Source organism: Mchenga conophoros, linkage group LG3 (genome assembly GCF_057382185.1).
Source record: "Mchenga conophoros isolate Kocher_MC1m ecotype Shallow Benthic linkage group LG3, M_conophoros_male_GT1.1, whole genome shotgun sequence".
NCBI lineage: Eukaryota > Metazoa > Chordata > Actinopteri > Cichliformes > Cichlidae > Mchenga > Mchenga conophoros.
Genome location: NC_140528.1, coordinates 59051725 through 59072145, shown reverse-complemented (window position 1 = coordinate 59072145; position 20421 = coordinate 59051725). Strand labels below are relative to the sequence as shown.

The 20421-nt window shown below is 41.3% G+C and overlaps 1 protein-coding gene across 8 annotated transcripts in view; it reads left to right on the top strand.

Moving 5' to 3' along the window:
- Nucleotides 1–20421, top strand: part of LOC146579755 (phosphatidylinositol-binding clathrin assembly protein) — a 115110-nt gene that overhangs the window by 17913 nt on the left and 76776 nt on the right. For all 8 annotated transcript variants that reach the window (XM_085264716.1, XM_085264708.1, XM_085264726.1 and 5 more), the window contains exon 2: nucleotides 12698–12840. In XM_085264716.1, the coding sequence (XP_085120842.1) occupies nucleotides 12698–12840 (143 nt within the window). The remainder of the gene's footprint in view (nucleotides 1–12697; nucleotides 12841–20421) is intronic.

Sequence of the window (20421 nt, the reverse complement as noted above, 5' to 3'; positions counted from 1 at the left end):
AGGTGATTATTTATTGGGTACTTTTTGAAATCATTTTATGGGCTCAACACACTTTAGATCAAACTGTGCTCCCACGTGGCCCATTAACTGAAATGAGTTTGACATCCGTGGTGTGAGATTTAACACACAGCTCTTAAAAATCTGGCCAGAAATCTCAGACGGTAGTGAAAAATTCTTCAGTTCAAGACACTGGGTTGTTCACTTCACAGCCACACAGCAAATATTTACTGTTGAGAAGCTGGAGAAAGAAACCATTTGGCATGTAGCTTCAAATATGTATGGGAATAGGAAAAATAATGACTGGAATTGGTTAAATCTTCACAAATCCCAGCCTGATCCTGATTTTTCTGTATTCAGTAAAAAGTGCTGTCAGGTAATTTTTTTTCCAGAAGGAACATTTTGAAACTTTCTGACTCTTTGTTCACTAGTTCTGTGTTTGGCTGGGGTCAGTGTTACTACTGGTAGCGTGAGGCGATACTTGGACTCGAAGGAGATTGCACAGGTAGTCCAACTCTTCCAGGATGGAACATCAATATGTGCTATTGCAGGTGGGTTTGCAGTGTCTACCAGCACAGTCTCAAGTGCATAGAGGAGATTCCAGGAGACTCTAGGAGAGCAGATACTGGTCCTTAAACCATCAGCAGGACCAGTATCTGCTCCTATGTGCAGGGAGGAACAGGTTGAGCACCAGCAGGAGACTGGTGTGAATGTCTCTGACCAAACAATCAGAAATATACTTCACGTGGGTGGACAGAGAGCCCGATGTCCTCTACTCGGCCCCATGCTCACCACCCAGCACCAATTTGCCATAGAACAAGTAAAATTTTGGATAAATGGACTAGCCTTAATATAAAATTTTCACTAATATTTTCAAAGTGTTTTTAAATTCAGCTGTATGTAGTTTGATCCTTTTCATTTCCCTCGAATAATGTGGCAGTTCGCTCCTAACACATCTAACACAGTGCTCAGTCCATATGAGCAGAGATATCCAGCACTGAGGTCTGATGTGTTGTCTAAATGTTTGTTTTTTCTTAGGTGTAAAATTCCAAACTGTTTTCTTGTTCGGTCAAACCGTTGCACACTCATCGCAATACTTGTTGTACCAGTAGATAGAGGTGCAGGATTAGGACGTCACGTGTCCCTTGTGTCTTCATGAGTTGCTTAGCTCACTAAAAGAAAAGTTGTTTAAACAGCAATAAGACATACAGCACCTGATAAGCTTTAGTCTTGCTGCCTCTGTTTCTGATTTGCATGAGACATCACACAGAGGAGAGGGACGGGGGCGGCTCTCACATGCTGCAGCACACCACGGACTCTGCTCTTAATGATAACAGAGGAAAGCTAAACATTTAAAAGAATTCACAAGATGATACCGACAGCAGTCGATCCCGCAAGTGCATCAAGTCCCTTGTACTGCATGTTTAAAGAGGATTCATTGATGTAGTCAGGTTGTTTTTAGCTCCTGTTCTCTTTAATCTTGGTGACATTAAAAGTATCATATGTTTGAACATCAGGCAGAATTTCTCTTCTGTCCAAATTCTAAAGTAAATTTTAAGACGTCATATCATTTTAACATAGTGTAAACCGAACTGAAGTCTCCTGACATTTTCTGCATCTCTAATGCAGCTGTGCGAGAATAAAAAGGGACGTGATGCTCGTAAACAGAAGCCGATAACTACCATGAACAGTAATTTTTGTGCTGCTGTACGCGCACACTGAGTCACATCACTGTTTTATTCTCTTACGGCGAAAACATAAATGCAGATCAATGGTGTAACATCTGCTGCTTGATTGGCTACATTGCCCGTAAAGTGATCAGTCATAGAAAGAATTGAAAGCGACAGAGAGCCTCTGGTGATAAAGGAGAAGCTTTGTTTCCTCCGTCGACAGTACAAGACAACATTGTCATTTTCACACTGAACCACTCTTCAGAGCGTTTACAAAAAGCCTTCTTCGAGGTTTTAAAAAATGCTGTCTTAGTATGACTATAAATCTGGAAAGGAAAGTGATGTGTTTTCAAATTTAGCAGGCTTACAATTCTTCACACCTCTTTTTTCCTTTTCCTCCTCCTATCAGGGGGGATTTGAGAGGGAAGAGAGGTGGAGGGAGGGGTGGATGGGGAATCTTCTTTTGAGGCAACACCTCTCGACAGTCCCTAACACAAAGACAGACAGAGGGGAGAAGGAGATTACAAGTACATGCCAGACAAGGTGCGGATTCTGCTGAGTGTTAATCTGTAACAGATTGGGGGCTGCACTCCTCCCGGTGCCTTCAGTGTCGGGCTTTTCATATGCATGGTTTCTGCTAATGTGCATGTCCTTCTCTTACTCGGTACCGGCGCAGGTCCGGCAAGGTCATTCGGCTCTTTGGCAGTGCTCCTGTTTTTAGTTAGCCGTGGTATTAAACCTCAGTAATCTCAGTTCCCTGTGGATTGACTAGAACTGAGGGGTTGGGAGGATTGTTCTTGAACCTCATGGCTAATTCTCAGGCCTTCAGGTTCAGCTTATATACTGGTCCTTGAGAAAATAGTGAATTTGTACTGATGGCAGAAGAGGTGATGCTCTGTCATGTAGTTGACAGAGTTGGGCAGGTTTTTCCATAGTCCAGATGTCCGATTATCCCACAAGATCATCAAAAGCAAGGAAAAATGTTTTTTACTTTCATTGGGAAGCTACTGGCGACCGCTCATACAATCCTTGATCCTTGAGGTTGTCATCATAAAGGAATTCAAAATGTTGTTAAGTCTAATGACAGGACAGAAAGGTAAAGGTCCATCCATTTCATTACCATTTATACAGTTCAGCAGGGGTGCTGTATCCTAACCTATGTTTCTGCACAAAGCTGGCCAGTGGATTTGAACCCAGGAACTTCATGCCCTGAGGCAGTGGTACCAAACTCTACACCACTATTCTACCGAAAAAAGCAAGCTGTTTTATCATTTCTGAGTTTTAATTTGGCTATTCACAGAGAGACCATCTCCAGCCTGATTAGAGCTAGTGTCTCTAACAGCGGATCGTTGAAGTGGACTATTAAACTCATCTCCAATTCATTATTTTTATTTTTGGACTCCTCAGAAAGCCGAGCCTTAATGACGAAAAAGCATTTTTAAAAGCACTCGTAGGCAGAGAAGTGGATTAAAGTTTGTGATAAAAGAAGCTGGGTGGATGTGCATAACTAGACCCGGGAGTAGGAAAACGCACGGAAAGCTGCATATGGAGCAGTGTGAAGCTGTAGCTTTGGACTTAATTGGACATACAGTGACCTTTTTATTATTTTAAATTATGCCCATGTTTGTTGTGACTATCCACCACTATAACTGTGGGTGTATCTATTTATACTATGGAAAAATAAGCGTTCACTTTAGAGTGATATTCTGCCTACAGAATACTTTGGCATTGAGAAACTAAGTAAAGCAAATAACAGTTGCTGTAGCAACTTCCAGGACTATTTAATTTGTAAAAATGTGTATACACACACACACACACACACACACACACACACACACACACACACACGTAGGAAAATATTTAGTATACACATCCAGAAATGCATACACTATTATATATTGTACATATATTTATTAGTTTCAGGTTGGCCATTCTTGTATTTTGCTCGTTTGTGTTGTTGTGTTTGCACATCTCTGTTGCTTGTGGGGCTCGCACACAAGAATTTCACTCGCATGTGCTGTGCCAGTGTGCCTGCACATGTGATGTGACAATAAAAGTGATTTGATTTGATTTGATTTGAAGACTGGTAGCACGGCATTGTTTTTTCTGGTTACACAGGCAGTCATGTGTCCCATCTAAGTAATTTAATATAGCTATGTGTGAACTTACTCGCCTTTTCTTCATAACAATCTGAGCCAAATGCTTAAAATCTCCTCTGTGGATTTGTCCAGATAGATCCTCCTCTGGAATTCCAGCTATGTGAACCTGACCTGCCCTCTGAGGTCTCTGAAGGGTCTTGAATGTGGAGAGACCGAGTGTGTCAGGCATACAGAGCAAGGCGCTGATGTCCCATCGTGTCCGACAGATGCGTACAAAATGTCAGAACAGGGTCGAGAAGCTGGATGTAGAATGTGTTTGACGCATTTGCTTTAAAAAGGCCAGGAAATGGCAAAATACCAGATATCATCCCAGGGTTCTCATGCTGTGCTAGTGATGGTAATATACCAGCACCACTCTCAGGATTTAGTTATTTTTGCAGAAACATAAATGTATAACTTGTTGTACAAATAAAACTTTACAGATCAGGTACACTAAATTAAAACTGGAGCACCAACCTTCTTAGAACCAGAGCTGTTGAACGGAAGGAATCGCGTTTTGTTTTAAATGAACGTTATCAACATATGCTAATCCTGCTATCGAGTTATAGCAGCACAGAAGTTTGAAAGTTTGAGATGCATTTTTAAAAGGTAGGAACAAGTCGGATGTTACCAGAATGCGTTTCAACTGCTCACTAAGCACTTGCGGGAATTATTTGAAGCCTACGTGAAGCTTGTGACTGAATTCTGAACCCCCGCTGACACGACTCTGACACACTCAAGGACTTTGCGTCCAACTAGGGAAAAGTCGATGATTACCTGATGATTACAACAAATATTTTCACATTCTTCAACCAATTGCGAGTAGTTGCAGCAACAAACTGATTGCTCAGCGGTGTGATTGCTTTTGATTGGAAAACACAGGTCACCTGGTGAGATGCAACTTGTCTCCAAACAATCACAGATGAACTGTCACAGATTGGTACTGCAAAAACACCTGCCGTCAAATTTATAAACGCAGACAGCAGCGATCGGTCTGCATCTTTGGCTTAGTAAACTTGACGCAGCTCACTGTATTTTGTATTGTGGTTATATTACTATATAAGGCAACGTTGCTGAGTACTTGTCATTTTGCAGCTAAATGTCCAACATCAGTTTCTGATGTATTTTTTAAAATACCTGGATGAATATAGTTTTACATACAGAACTTACACTGTTCACAAGTGCTGACTGTGTCCTCACCACTTGTGTCTATACCATAGTCAAGTTTGTTCCATACTCTTGTGAGCATGTCTGACAACCATGTAAAACTGTGAACTTACTTGTGAACTACTGTGGAATTAAAGCACTTTCTGATATTTATTGTATTTAGAATTGGGGGGGAAAGAACCTCGTAAAACAACAATACTGGTTGTAAAGTAAATGGTTAAAATTAACATTAAAAAATGCTCTTATGACTTGTTAATAGTTGGGAAAAACTTAAAGTCAAGCTGTTGATGGAGCTTCAAACTGGGCCCTCGAGGTCTGAATCTCTAAGTTGCGTGATTGAGTTGTGGTATTTCATGGCAGAATTGCGGATTTGCATCCTAAATGGAGAAAATATTGCTAAACCTGCTCCTCCTGTCCTTTCTTTTGCTTTATTTTTATCTCACAAAAAAGTATTAGCACAACATAAAAATCTGAGAGAGTGTGCTTTCCTTTTGGGACAAGATCCACCATACAGTCAATAGCAATGGTCGTTTTTATCAATAGTAATAATGACTTTTTTGTGGTTTGAACTGCAGAAGCGGCTGAAGTTGATGCTTGTCGATTATTGGGATTCTTTAGCCATTTTCTGCCACCATTGTGTCACCTTATAGAGCGGCAGCTGGTCCCGGAGCGGCTGCAATGGATTAAATAAAGAAGATGAAGAGCAGAGGGAGTGAAAGAGGAGGCTTAAAGTGACACCCAGAGAGGCAGGCACCGGCGGTTAATTAGTGAACCTGTTGTAATAGTTTGTGTGCAGATCAGACAATATGAAGGAGGAGATGAAATGTGAGTTTGTGTGTGTGTGTGCCTCTCCCCCATGTGCAGCAGCTGGATGGTGTGGGGACTTAAAGGTGGATGAAGTGATGAGAGGAGAGCGAATAGAGAAGGTAGCCAGGTGGGCCAGATGTAGACTTTATCTCCTCCCCCTCCCTTGCCCTTCTTCTACCTCCTGCTTGATTTAACACTCACATAGGCAGAAGAGGCTGTTCACTGGAAAAAGAAAAAACGTCTAACACAAGTGCCTCACAGAATATAGATAACTTTCTGTTGGTTTATCGCTCACAAGCACGCGCCACCCCCTATCAGATGTCGAGCCTGGCTCCTCCAGGTCCTCGCGCCGGTCCCTCGGTACCAGGAAGTCTCCGGTCGGGTGTGGTTTAATCAAAGGCCTCAGAGGTCAACAGGCAACTGGCAACAATGGATCTCAGTGAGATCAGGGAGGAACACAGAAGGTCACTGTTGGTGATGAGATCACATGTACTCAGCACTCATTCCTCCCACATGTGTAAATGTGCGAGTTTGTTAGTCGCACTAATTAGTATAAAGCTACAAAAGTCCTCTGGGGATGGCAGGGTATCAGACAACAACTTAAAATAAGTCTGTCTGTTTTTTCTTATAATCCTGTATTATCAGAATAAAGAGTGTTTTAGTCAGATTTAAAAAAAAATCTATTTATTTCTATTTATTACTTTGTGTCTGAGGTGCAGCTACCATCAGGTTATCACAGATGTCTTCCTTCTTTTTCTGTGTGTCAGCTTCAAAATTAGACTGGGCATTCATTCCTCACACAAATTGTTTGGAGCTGAGAGTCGCTTCCTCTTCCTGTCAGTTAATTAGGGCTGCAACAGATGACTGCTTTCTTCATTAATGTAATAAAATGGTAACTTTTACAGCACTGAAAAGCATGTTTACAGGCTGGTACAAAAAATGCCTTATGATTAAGTTCCCCTTTTTATATCAACTCTAAGCAGGGTAAATAATTTATTATTGCAGTTAGGGGCGTGGCTGTGTTGATTGACACGTGTCCTTACAGGCCTCACCACTGCTCAAGTGGACCTTTTCACTGTGTTTGGGCTGTTTTGTGTCTTTTTGGGGATTTTTTTTTTTTTTTCTTTTTTCTTCATAGAATTATTTGAGAAATATTATAGCTTGCTTGAAAGGTTCAGAAGGAGCCTTTGGGGGCTTACTAGTATGATTCATATCCATGTACTTAAGGCATATAACTGTTTTGGCCTTTTGATGGGCAAAGCTCTATTTTAAGCCTTAGTGAAAAAAATCCTAGTTCTTGTGATGTTTTGCTTAACCTGCTTAAGGACTGATGAACTCATGCTGGAATTTAATCACTTATATAAGGGGATCTCCTAATGAGCCTTCACCCAAACCGTGACCAAGGTCAAGGACACCTTTGCCATTTTATGAGAAATATCAGAATCAGAATACTTTATTAATCCCGAAGGAAATTAGGGAATAAATAAATAACCTGTGGATTGGGACAGACCTTGAGCTACTGCATCACTGATGTTTCTGGTCTGACTCTTGAGGAGCTAAACTCGCCTGCTGGGATGTGAGTGGTAGGCAAACAGAGGTCAAGTATGGGTCAAACTCTGCCTCTATACTAAAATATAAGACTAAATGATTTAAGTAAAAGATTAAAGCTTTATTTTTATGTTTTTGATGCAAACAATTTAAAAAAAAATTTGAAAGATTGAAGAGACCACTCTGATGTTACCCAATGGTAACGACCTAAGACCTGGGGTATTGAACTCCAGGCCTCAAGTGTCGGTGTCCTGCAGGTTTTAGATCTCACCCTGGGTCAACACACCTGAATCAGAATATTAGTTCATTACCAGGCCTCTGGAGAACTTCAAGACATGTTGACGCGGTAGGTTAGCCTTTTAAATCAGCTGTGATGGATCAAGGACACCTACAGGACACTGGTCCTTGAGGCCTGGAGTTGCCTACCCCTGCCTAAAACCAAAGCCTCTTTGCTTGCCTTTCAGATTTGGGGAGTGTAATCATAGATGCATCACAGTGACGAGAGACCTCAAAGTTTGTGATGAAATGAACTTTTCTTAACTTTGAAGTTCATTTCATCACAGACTTTGAGGTCACTTTGAAGTGAATGATTGAAGCAACTACCAATCCAAATTCAATTTTCAATTTAATTGTATTTATATAGCACCAAATCACAACACCTCAAGGTGCTCGACAGCTAAAGATCCGACAATAATCCAGAGAAGACAATCACACAACCCCCTTTGAGCAAGAACAAGTTAACAGTGGGAACCAGAAAAAATCCCTTTTAACATTAAGAAACCTTCAGCAGAACCAGACAGCCATATGCTGTGACCAGTTTGGGGTGAGGGGAGGAAGATGGTACAAAAGGCACACAATGATAGCGATCAGTGCCCATGATAAGGTTGATTAAAGTATGGCCTGATAATAGTTATATTAGTCAACTGGACGGTAAAATTTTCTGCTAGTAACTAACGGATGGTTTCTGAGTGATGCACAATGAGTGAAAGCGGCTTAAGTCTGTTTCTTGTCTCTAGTGTCAGATAAAAGCAGATCTTTAGCCTCTCGTTCAAAAACCCAAAAAAAACCCAATACAGAACTTACGTCATGGCAACCAAAAGGCCTTTTTTTTTTTTTTTTAAGCAAGTAGGTGACTTTAGGGTGGCTACGTCAATCTTTCATGCCGTTTGTGGTGAGTCTAAATGAGTAAGGAACGCTGAAGTACTCAGCATAATGAATAACCAATACTTGGCTAACCTAACACAGAACCGGCCACTTCAGTCTCTACAGACCCAGCTTTTAAAGTACACTTGTAATGAGACTTCTGACATTGTATAATGCGCTCTCGTACACAGACTGCTTCAGTCCTCTGTTGTCCTCATCTTGTAATGTGTGGGCGCCAATTAGCAAGGCTACGTTTGTTATGAAACTGTTGTGCAGGTAATTGCTTGTAGGACGCTGACATGTTGGTCTTAGCCTTGCCGTTGAGGGATGATAGACTCAAACTTATGTATTTTTCCATTTGCGGTCAGAATAATTGCCCCGGGGTGTGCTTGCGGGGGAGAAGAAAAAATTGCATCCCCAGCCGCGTTTCTGCTGCAGAGATAAAGCGAGGCGAGCAGCTTGTTGAGCGGTGTGTGGATTCTTCTAAATTGTCTGGATGAAGAGACACTCATGTCTCACGTCTCATAATCTCATTTCATTTATCGATCTCTTCTTCTCGTCCCCCTATTCTTCAACACTTTTCATCCGTTTCCTCTTTATACCTCTCTGTAGGACTCTTGATCTCTCGTCACATCTGCTCGTCTTCCCCTCTTTTTTTTATCTTCATTTCTCAGCCATATGTTTGTCTCAATTGCCTCGCCGTCCCTTTTCTCTCTGTCTCTCGCCGGTCTGGGATCAGTGGCATCTAATGCTTTCCGCTCTGGCTGATTAAGTCAGCACATGTACCCTCTTTTAAATTATCACTCGCACACGTACACACTCATGCACGAGCGTCCCCACAGACCTAATCAGTCCTTCTCTTAGTTCTCTCTGTTTCTCTCACACCACTCCAGACCTAATGAAAAAACATGAGCTCTGCTAAAAAAGAAGGCGAGATGGACAGATGGGGGGGGGAGAGAAACAAGGTAGCAGCAGCAATAATAAAGAAAGACAGAGCAGCAAGGAGACTAATTCGTTAACAAAGACACCAGTCGCTTTCGGTGCCCGCTTCCAGTTCAGAGATATTGTTTCCAGTCATAATGTCATGCAGCGGTGCAGTGGGAGGTGGGGTGGGGGGCTGCAGAGAGACAGAAAGGCAAGGTGAGTCTGGCTGTGAGAGCGTTTTCAGTCCAGCTGCACTCTGTTAGCCACTAAATGTTGTTCTGTTTGGCTAAATGCAGCTGTGCTGTGTTACATTATTCTACTCTCATTTGTATTGACCGCATAGCAGACTGCTTGGTGTGTGTGTGTGTGTGTTAGGGGGTAAGTGGGAGAGGTAGCATGTTGAGTGAATGATTGATACGGGACTGGGAGTCTGCTGTGGAATGTTACTGTAAGTGTGTGTGTGAGTACTTGAGGGAGATGATGGGTTAAGTGAGTGAAGGTATGATTCTTTATTGAATGAAGGCACGCGTTCGTGCATGTGCGCATGCACACCTGATTATGGTGATGAAGTTCCCCGTCGGGAGTCTCTCCCGCTACAGTCCTCGAGTGGTTTAATGAGAAGCTGTTTCCGTAGTTACCAGGTGTGCGAGCCGGCAGCTCATAACGTCCTGCGGTGAAGAATAAAAGATGGCGAGAGAGAGGCGAAGGAATGAAAGTGGTTGAGGACGCCAGAGAAATGAAACAGAAAACACCCTGATATCTGGTGTGAATGATCAATTTAACCGTGTGTGTCTGTATTGATGTTTGTGCTCGAGAGGCTCGCTGAGGGCGTTGCACGCGGCGAGCGGAGACACTGAATCTGTGTAATAAGCTAGAAGACCTTCAAATCGATCTCCATTTAAAGTGGTAGGAACAGCAAGGTGGGGCCAAGCTGTTAGGTTCTGGTCAGATCATATTAGGCATCTCTTGGGATGAAGTAAAAGCTAAAGAGAATTTTATGCAATGGGGGAAACATCCCTAGCTCAATAAGCACCTTTTATTTATTCTTTGTTTAAAAATAAATAAATCTAGGGCGTCTGTCAGTTTCCTGTTTTCTCTAAAGTGGTAAAAAAATGTGCATATTTTAAGTGTTTGAAGCAGCTAAACAAGAAAAAGTTGGTGCTCTTCTCTTCCTGGAGTAACTCTTTGTGTGTGTGTGTGTGTGTGTGTGTGTGTGTGTGTGTGTGTGTGTGTGTGTGTGTGTGTAAAAATTATAAACTAGTTTATGTTTAACACATTAGTGGTTGCGTAGGCTGTTGCCTCTTTTAATCAGAATACTTTATTAATCCCTAAGGAAAATTATGTGGGTTACAGTTGCTCCAAGACAGTAACAGTAATAGACTGAACTAATTAAATAATATGTTACAGAATTTACAAATTTAAGAAACGGCACTCTGAGCACCTGTACTGAGGTATCATTGGAATGCTGGTAAAGACAAACATAATCATACACTCATGTCTTCAACCCGTCCGTGCACGCTCAGCATGCCAGGTCACAAAAATTAAGAGGTGCACAACAAGAAATCACTTCCAGATGGCAACAATGTAAATTAAAACGGCATAAATTAACATAAACTACATTTGATGTGGTAGCTTTCCCTGGCAGAGCTTGCTCTGGGACTCGTTTGATTTTATTTTTTGAAGGGCTTTTTAAATCTGTGTGGATGTTTCTCCTGTTTGTATAAAAGCATCTAGTTTCCTCATGCCACACATGCTTCCCAGGTCAGACACCTGTTACATAGAAAGCTTTTCTTCTGTTTTTGTAGTTTTAATAGACGTATTATTATTATCATCTTCCAAAAATCAAGTACAAATTTATGTAACAATCGTTGAAACTTGAGTTATTAATTTAACAGCTATTTAAATATTCACAAATCACAACCATCCGTAATCATCCCTGTACAGTTTGGATTTTGCTAATTTAGTCATACCTGCCAACACACCTGTTTTTTCCTGGGTCCTTTAAGGCAGTCTTATAGTCTCCTGCCTCTTAGCTGTTCAACATAGAATTTGTTTTTTCCTCACTGGGCCAGTAGATCAGACTTTCACTGGCCCAAAAAACCCTTTTGAATTACTTTATATAATAAACTAACTTAATCTCTAAAACATACCATCATTTTCTTAGGAGGGTTTTCAGAAAGAAAGGAGGAGTGAATGCTGTGCCCCTCACCCGCCGCATGTCTTGCTGCTAGAAAGAGACATCATGCCTGCCAGCAGCTTGCAGCAAAGGTTATGAGAAATGCCAAATTGAGAGACCTAAGAAGTTTACCTGTACACAGACAGCTTTGATTTTAGCTGCTTCTTCATTTCCTTGTGCTGTCTGTGTCTGTGTGGTGGATGAAAACAGCTAAAAAGATCACTTTTCTTGACACTTAAACTTTCTGAACATGCTGTTTTATTTTAATGTGAAAATACTGTAGTATATTACTACCCGTACTACTACCCTGTGGTGTAAGAAAAATACATTAATTCCTGATGGTTCATTTCACCCAGTACCCGTGAAAGGTGAACAGATCTGTGGAAATACTGTTTACATATTTTTTTTCTTAAAAAAAAAACAGCAGCTGGTTGGTCAACTTGCCCAACATATGTTTGTTATGTTGAACCCTGATGATGCCAGTATTGCACAGACTTAACCTGCAAAGATAATCCCACACCTCCATGAATAATGTTCACATTACTGGAGTATTTGCTGAAAGTTAACATTTAATTAACATTAAACTCTAACAAAAAATTGCCTCATTATAAAAATCTAATGCCAGACTTTGGTGGAAAGTTAAAGCAGTGATGTAACACTATATACTGTAAAAGACCTGTTTTGAGATTATTTCTGAGATCTGCCAGTTTGGTTTTTTTTTTTATTATATTTTGACAGTCATACAGTCGAAGGTTCAGTTTTCCTCCAGGTTGGGTGAATGAATGACACGTGAGCTTCTGCTAAGATGTCGAGAGCAGAGAAGAGGGTAAAGGTGCAGCAGAGTAAGAGTCAAAAGAAGACAAGAAATAGTTCTGTGGGTAGCACCTGTCCTTCAGGCTTCTTTCACTTAAGAATTCAGATGAAATTCGTGCTCTGTTTGTTGGTCCTTGCTGTGTGTCTGCATTTTTTTTTCTCTGTGTGAAAAGTAATTTGGCATTGTGTCGGTCAGGGTTATCTTTAAAAGCTTCTCATCACTGCTCTTTGTTCTGTTGTCTTGTGTAAGCTTCTCTTCTTCTCTCATTTTGTTGTTGGTTTTTTTTTTTTTTTTTTTTGTGTGTCCTGGCCAGATCTGATCCACTGCACCAATGAGATGAACGTGAACATTCCCCAGCTGGCGGACACGCTGTTTGAGCGCACAGCCAACTCCAGCTGGGTGGTGGTCTTCAAAGCTCTTATCACCACCCACCACCTCATGATGTACGGCAACGAGGTAGGAGACATCACACACACACACATACTGACACAAACAAAAGCCCTCCAGGGCAGTCAGAGCAAGCTACATCAATAAGTGATATTATTACTCAACCCTGTCTCAACCCACACACTCATAAATCCGAACATACACAGATTTTAAAAAGTCTTTTATTCATGTCTGTGCATTGTGATCAACATCAGCGGAGTGGGAGGGTGGCCGACCCGTATGGGACGTAAACAGCATGCACAGTAACTGAGGATGTATATATTGGACACGAGGCGTGAGTGATTGAAGTAGCTGTGGAGCGCTGAGAAATTAATTAGCTCAGCCAGAGGCTAGATGGGGGACGAGGATGGAAGCAAAAGAATAATCAAATAATTTAACTTCATAAAAAAACATGCTTGGAAGCAGGAAGAATAACCCAGCTGGGTCTCTCCATGGGTTTGCCGGCATTCAAAGACAAATCTGAAATGAAAGCCCAAGCAAACCTTTCTTTGTTCATGAGAACTTTTTTTTTTCCATTAATTATGAGGTCTGATAAGGACCCGTGTACACAAAATGTCAGTTTATATGCAGCAGTACAGATTTTAATAAAGAGATCTGTGTTTATTTTATTAAGGTTTTTACTTAGTGAACCGCTTACTGTACAATACTGAGCTTTTAATTTGGTATTATTTTATTTAGAGCTTATTTACTGAGCTTCTCCTGTTTTTTCTGCTTAAATATCAAGTTTATTTATTTACCTATTTTTGCTTTTTTGGGCCATGTTCTCCTCTCTCATTGTATTTATTTTACTAAGCAGTCTAAGTCATCATTATTGATTGACTTTAACCCTAACCCCAATGGTAGGTTCAATTCCAAATTGAAAGTCGGAATTTTCAGCTGAACCCCGTCAGACTTCAGACTTGGAAAGTTGGAGCAGCTGATGGCGGCAGTTAACATAAACATGATTAAAACTGTAGAACTTGTAATCTCGACTGCTAGTGTTGTGTGTTTGTTACTTACTGAAAAAGCCCCACAGAGAGTGCTGACCAGGCTCTGTCCTTGAATGTGCTGCAGTGATGTTTTTAAGGAGTTAAAAAAAAAAAGCATTATGCTTTACTGCTAGTGATGCACGAATGGCTCTGCCTTGCTAAGGAGCTAGGGAAATAAACTGGCTATCCAACAGTATAGGATTTTTGCCAAGAAGGCTTGCTACGGTGACAAAATCCTCACTACTTGTGTTAAGTTTGTAATTTTTCCAACTCATCACTCTCAGTCCAGCTGCTGGAGATGTTGATCTATCTGTATGAGACCAGTTGTCAACCATCTGGCAACCGCTGATCACTGCGGGCAGGGCGGGGGGGTGTCACAATCAGACTGATTGTGACTGATTGCTGCTGTCTTTGGAGTGAAATTACTTGCAAAGTGGTTTACTTTCCTGCACCAAAACCCTCCCTGAGGTTGCTTTGGTTGCTAGCACATTGCCTTGGTCACCATGGTAGCTTTGCATACCAGACGCCAACTGGGCTGCTTACACCACTAAACTACCCGACAAGCGGTAGCAAAACCCTGCAAGTTGATACGTGTCATGCAAACTACAGCAGACATGGGTAATCTGCTAGCAACAGTGCAGCTTTTTACTTCACCAGCTGGACAGGGAATGCACTCCCCCCCCCCCCCCCTCCTAATAACCTGTAGTTGCTAAGGGGTCAGTCTCCAGGGCTGTGTGATTGAGGCCTTAACTTTATTTATATTTTTTTTTCCCTGGTCATCCAGTAATGGTTTTGAGAAGCACTGCCATAACATGTACTACAGTCCTTTGTCCAGGTAAAAGTGTTGTTTTTTTCCCCCCTCTTTGTGAAAAAAAGAGGTCACTTATTTACTTATGTAGTAAATATATTCATCTTATAGATGGTAATAGAACTATGCAACCACTTTCAAATTCATGCAGTGTACAAAAGTCACAGCTGGCTACCTAACCAGATCTTGTTTATCTCTAGCAACATTATGCGAGCGGAAATGTTGGTTCGCTTGACAAACTTCTTCACCACCTGACATAATCCAAGATACTTGCTTCTGTGAAATGTTCTGTTATTGAGTTAAGCAATCATTAAATCCTGTAATGGCACAAAGAAAATGTGTAAAACAGAGGCAGGTAAAAGCATGCAAGTCACCTTTGTTGTTGATGCATGCAGTGCATATGCTGGTTGTTGCATAAGATGCATTACACAGATTGCACACAGTGCTGCATAATAGTTCATGACACTGTGTGTTTGTGTCTCATCACTGTTTTTGCTGCAAGTAGCTTGCACATTTGCAGTAAATAGCAGTGGAGCGCTGCATGAGGTTCATTTGGCGGTTGTGGTTATCATTAATAACAGTGGTTCTCTGGAAGTCACACCCAGTGCAGTTTCTCCTTCTTTGTGGTGAACTCTGCTGTGGTTTTTACCTTTCCGTTTCACACCAACCTTTAAAAATGTCCGTCTTTGACCTAAGATTGTCTCTATGCCCAGAGGTGATGATGTTGTTGGCTTGTAGAAGGACTGCACACAAAAGCGACTCTGCCTCTGCTATGGTTAAATACTCAGAATCCTTCCCTCTGCATTGGTGGAAAGCTATTTAGACACCAGTGCTGCACCAAAAGCTGGCCCTAACTCCTGCCTGATGCTCCTGCTAGTTTCATAATGCTGAATGCAACTTTTCTGAATTGAGTAGTAGATGGTGGAAAAAAAAGGAACCTTTCTATCATTTAGCTGTCTATCACTTAATTATTTTGGTGTAGGGGTGAGGGGTCTTTTCCATTAGAACAGCTTTAAAACCTATGAACATACAGTTAAATGTAAGAAAATCTATATCCTCCCTTATACAGTGGGTGAGACTGGAGTGTTTGCTGGACCAATTCTGGCCTCAGACCTTATGTTGCACGCTCCTGGTTTAGGAAATGTAAACGTTTTGCTTCCAAGCTATTAGCTTAGCTCTCAGTCTGTTGCTGTTATGCAATGTTTTTGCGTAGCGATAATTTGGGAGCTTTGGTAGATTAACTTTGGACGGAGGCGGAATAGTTGGTTCCCCCTTTTTCCTGTTTTTTTGTGAAAGCTAGCTAGCACGCCGCTTACTCATATTTATTGTGCAAACGCCAAAGTGACATAAATCTCCACTAACTCTCGCTAAGAATACGAAAATGAGGAAATTCTCTAAAATGTCGAATGATTCCTCTAAAAGAGCAAGCCGCTCTGTGGATTGTTGTCATTCTTCATCCATCAGATATAAGTAGATAACAGTCAGCTATGAAATGGTGGGTAGTTAAGCTTGTTTGCAAATACACTGTGTACTGTAGGATCAAAAAAAAATACCATGCACTTGTATACAAACACTCCCAAACGCCGACACTCCCTGCACCGCATTCCTTTCAATATCAGTCAGTATGGGGAAGCATCGCTTCCTTGTTTTGCCAAGATCAGTTTTGTCCACATTACATAACATTTCCTGTTGGAGGTGCATTGTTTGATTGCGCCAATCTAAAGTTCCTCTGAAAAATGAGGAAGACTTGGGAGTGAGGCAATTGCATTTTTGGTGTTTTGCTAGAAACCTCTTCCTGACTGGCAGTATTTTAGGTTCAGAGCATTAGTCACAATACTCCAGAATTAGCTGTTGCGTTGAAAGCACCAGTGCAGCAGAGACAAACTGACACACTAAAAAAAAAAAAAAAAAAGAATAAGTCAAGACCTTAGTTAAGAGAGACATCAACAGGTACCTCCATCCTGTTTGATTGCTCAAGCTGTGGAAATTCCTGCAACATTTCTGATAAATCAAATCATGCTAAGTAGGTCACTGCAGAGCAGCAGGAAGCGGTTTAGAGGTATTCCCGAACTGTAGGCTGATTTATCTCGGAGCTGTCGCTGTCAGAAGGAACCCGTTTGATGTTGACGTCTCACCTACAGTGATAGCAGCAGCACACTAGTTTCTAATTTCTGTGTTACTAACGAAGAGCTTGCAGTCAGTGTGTCTTCCTGTGTTTATTTCTGCTGTGGCATATTTAAAAAAATCTAATCAATCTTTCTTTATATTACTGTCTTTCCACCTTTTCATTGTCCCCAATCCATCATGGAGCCATAATACTGAAGTAATAGGCATCATCTTTTTGTGTTTGCATGTAAAGACTAGTTAATGCATTGTTTTTTTTTTTTAGATTAGCTTTGCCTGTACGACCTTGTTGAGAGGTTATTAAATGTGTAAAATAAGAGTGATGCACCGAATCGCTAATAGTAGGGAGATGCACTCCTCCTGCTTTAGCCCCGTGGAGCGAGGCTTCCGGCTGTAGTAGAGACAAGACTGTGTACTCATCAGCCTGCATTCATCAGACCTGTCAGGACACTGGTGCTGACTAGGGCTCAGCGGCCAGGTGTCCCTGCTCCCTCACGGTCGTCCCATCCATTACAGTCAGAGCTGAGAGAAATCCGGCCGTAAAATTAGAAACCAAAGACCCGCAGAATTGGGGTCAATAGACTGTACATTCCCCTTCAGATCAACACTGCTGAGCACTTGCAGCTTGTCTGGCACACTAAAGATGGCCACGTTCGGCTTCTGACGAACGATCTCGTAGTAAAGATCGTGACGAGTGGTGTGAGTCTTGATGTAAAAGGAAATGACATCATGTAGGTTTCACCCTGAAAAGTAATTTCCTTGGTTTTAAAGAACTGCTAATCCCAAAATAACTGCATCTGTCTGGGTTTTCGGGGGCATTATTTAGTCTCCCAGGTACTCTGAGCTGTGCTTATTAATGGATGATCTGATATCCTCGTGTCGGTGTTGTTCCCACATCATCATAATAAATGTTGTTCCAGGTTCAACGTTGCAAGTGACCAATCACATTGTTGTGACGTCCCCCTTTTGTGCCTTTGAAAATACCGCCTTAAAAAAAATCTACTTCACTTGCGAGAAGAGAAACCGCTTCTGTCCGCCCATCCAGGAACTTAAATTCTTTGCATTTCAGGATAATTGTCTTTAATAAACGGTAAGCATTATACATATTGTCCTTACAGAGGCGGTTTCTCCTCGCAAGTGAAGTAGATTTTTTGAAGGCGTTTGTTTTTTTCCGAGGTCGCGGATGATGTCAGGAGAAGGTGATTGGTCACTTGCAATGTTGAACCTGCAGTAACATGTACTACAATCCTTCACATAAGGTCTTCACTGAGATTAAAACATTTTTTTCTTGTAGGGGAGATCTTTTTGTGAAAAACTAGCTTTGGCACTACTTCCTTACTTGTGGGACTACATTTGTTTTTCATACACAATGATCAGTCGTTGCTCATGTACAACTCACCATTCAGCTCAAAGCACACTACATTCACGGTGCGATACCGGCGGTTGCAAAAAGATTGTCTGTAGGATGTGACCTCTGACTTAGACCATTAACTCATCAGGAAAGTGCTTATGGCGGTCACGTCCGATATGCTCATTCAAGTCCATGTTGAATAAAACGACTTGTGGCTGACAAGTCATTAACAATGAGCGTGTGGTTTCAGTCTGATCCACACCTCACTCCTCGCATCCGCTTTCACAACAGCACAGTCATCAGTGGATTTTGCAAATCAATTGGTGATGTCGCATTTTTATGCTTTCTAAGGTTTTATGAGTCAGTTACAATTTAGCGTAATTTCACTGCTAGGTGTGACATAACTGGCAGCACGATGACAGGTAAAGGGAAGAAAAAGTATGTTTCAGCAAAATAATTGGGCAGCTCAGGCCAATGAATGTGCTGTTGCCAAGCAGAATTTCAAGTGTAACTGAAGCAAACAGTTACTAATAGCTTGTGTTTTTCTTGCTATTAATAGTCTATTTTCACGCTTCATATGCTCACCGCCTACTCTACCTGAGCCTGGTTCTGTTGGAGGTTTCTTCCTGTTAGAAGGGAGTTTTCCCTTCCTACTCCAAAGTGCTTGCTCATAGAGGGTCATAGGGTTTCTGTTTTCTTTGTATTATTGTAGGGTCTTTACCTCACAACATAAGGCGCCTTAAAGTGACTGTTGTTGTGATTTGGAGTTATACTGGATAAATTAAATTGAAGTTAAATTAAGACCGGCAGCAGGATGCTGAAGTGATGCTGGTTGTGCAGGACTCAATAGAATGAGGGGTGGGAATTTAAAAAAATAAAAAATGCCAATGAAAATGTTCAACAGTAACAAAGATAGTAATTCATGGTAGACCAGAACTTTCCCTCCTTGCACAGTGTGGGCGCAACATTGGGCCAACTGACTGACCGGAACTGACCAATCATGTTGTCTGAGTATTTAGTTAGCATTAGCTAAGAAGTTAGCTAAAGCTATTGAAAACGATCAGAAGCAAACCAACATGAGTAACCTAAATTTGACTAACAGCAAACCTAACTTGATTATTAATTTTTGAAATATAACAAATATTAAGACTTAAAGTGCAATTGGTCAGTTGCAATATTGATCCTGGGCCAACATTATTGTGATGATGCCAGAACAACACGGGAAATGTGCCCACTGTTGGCAGCAACTACCTAAAACTACCTGCATACTAACCTGAAGATGTTACAGTTCAATGAATTGGCCAGATTAAACATCAGAAATCATGCAAATAAATGAATGAATAAAACACGATATATTGGACATGTTTCATGAGTACAGAAGCAGGAACACTGGAATGAAGCAAAAATAAATAAAGGTGGTGGTAGTGAAAGACAGTGTTTCTGAACTTGTCATTAAGCATCCTTTAGCTGCCATCTCATGTTATCTCAGGGGGCAGTTTTATGTGAGGGATTATGAATGTGTTTGCATGAATGAGGCTTGTAGTGGTGTTGAGTGCTCAACTACATTAGAAAATCTCTATATGAGAACTTTAACCTTGTTTGTATTTTATAAACCATTTAAAACGTGTCGTTTCTGCTTTAACTCGGCGGTACATCGATACTACAAGTGTTTGCCTTGCCTTCCTCTGCATCTGTGCTCAACTAACTGTAAATCAGCAGACCGTAATATCTGAGCATATTTAAATTTGGTCTGCTGTTGCATTCGTTGTAGGGTGCAGCCATTTTAAATGCTGCCCATTTTACTGTGGTAATATATTCAGCCCTTGCTTTCAAATCGAATGTGGGAATTTACCATTCGGAGCAAATAGCAGGTGAATTAACTTTTAATTTCTCATCTTTGCCTCAGCTGCCATATTTGGGCTTTTGGATCGTGATTAGAGTAAAAGTGCATTTTCTCTGTGTGCGTGTGGGTGTGTGGTGGGTATTGATATTCATTCAATTCAATTCACCTCCAGTTTTTTCCGCCTTGCTCAGAAGCTGTGCTGACTCGCTCCCTGGTGACACTGAATCTTGCAAGCGATCAAGAGTCAGTCAATATCTTTGATCACGATTTCACTTCTGTGCCTCTACAAAGCCAATTTGCGAGTATGTCTTGCAGAAACACAGCTGTGGTATTTGGAGTTTCTCCCTCCCACCTCATTGTTTCTACTTCTGGGTGTTCGTGACAGGCACTCACACAGCGCCAGATAAAGTCTGAACTTTCCTAATTAATAAATGCATAGATTAGATTCAGCATTAACCACAGACAGAGATTTGATGTGTGCCTAGGCCTGTCTGAC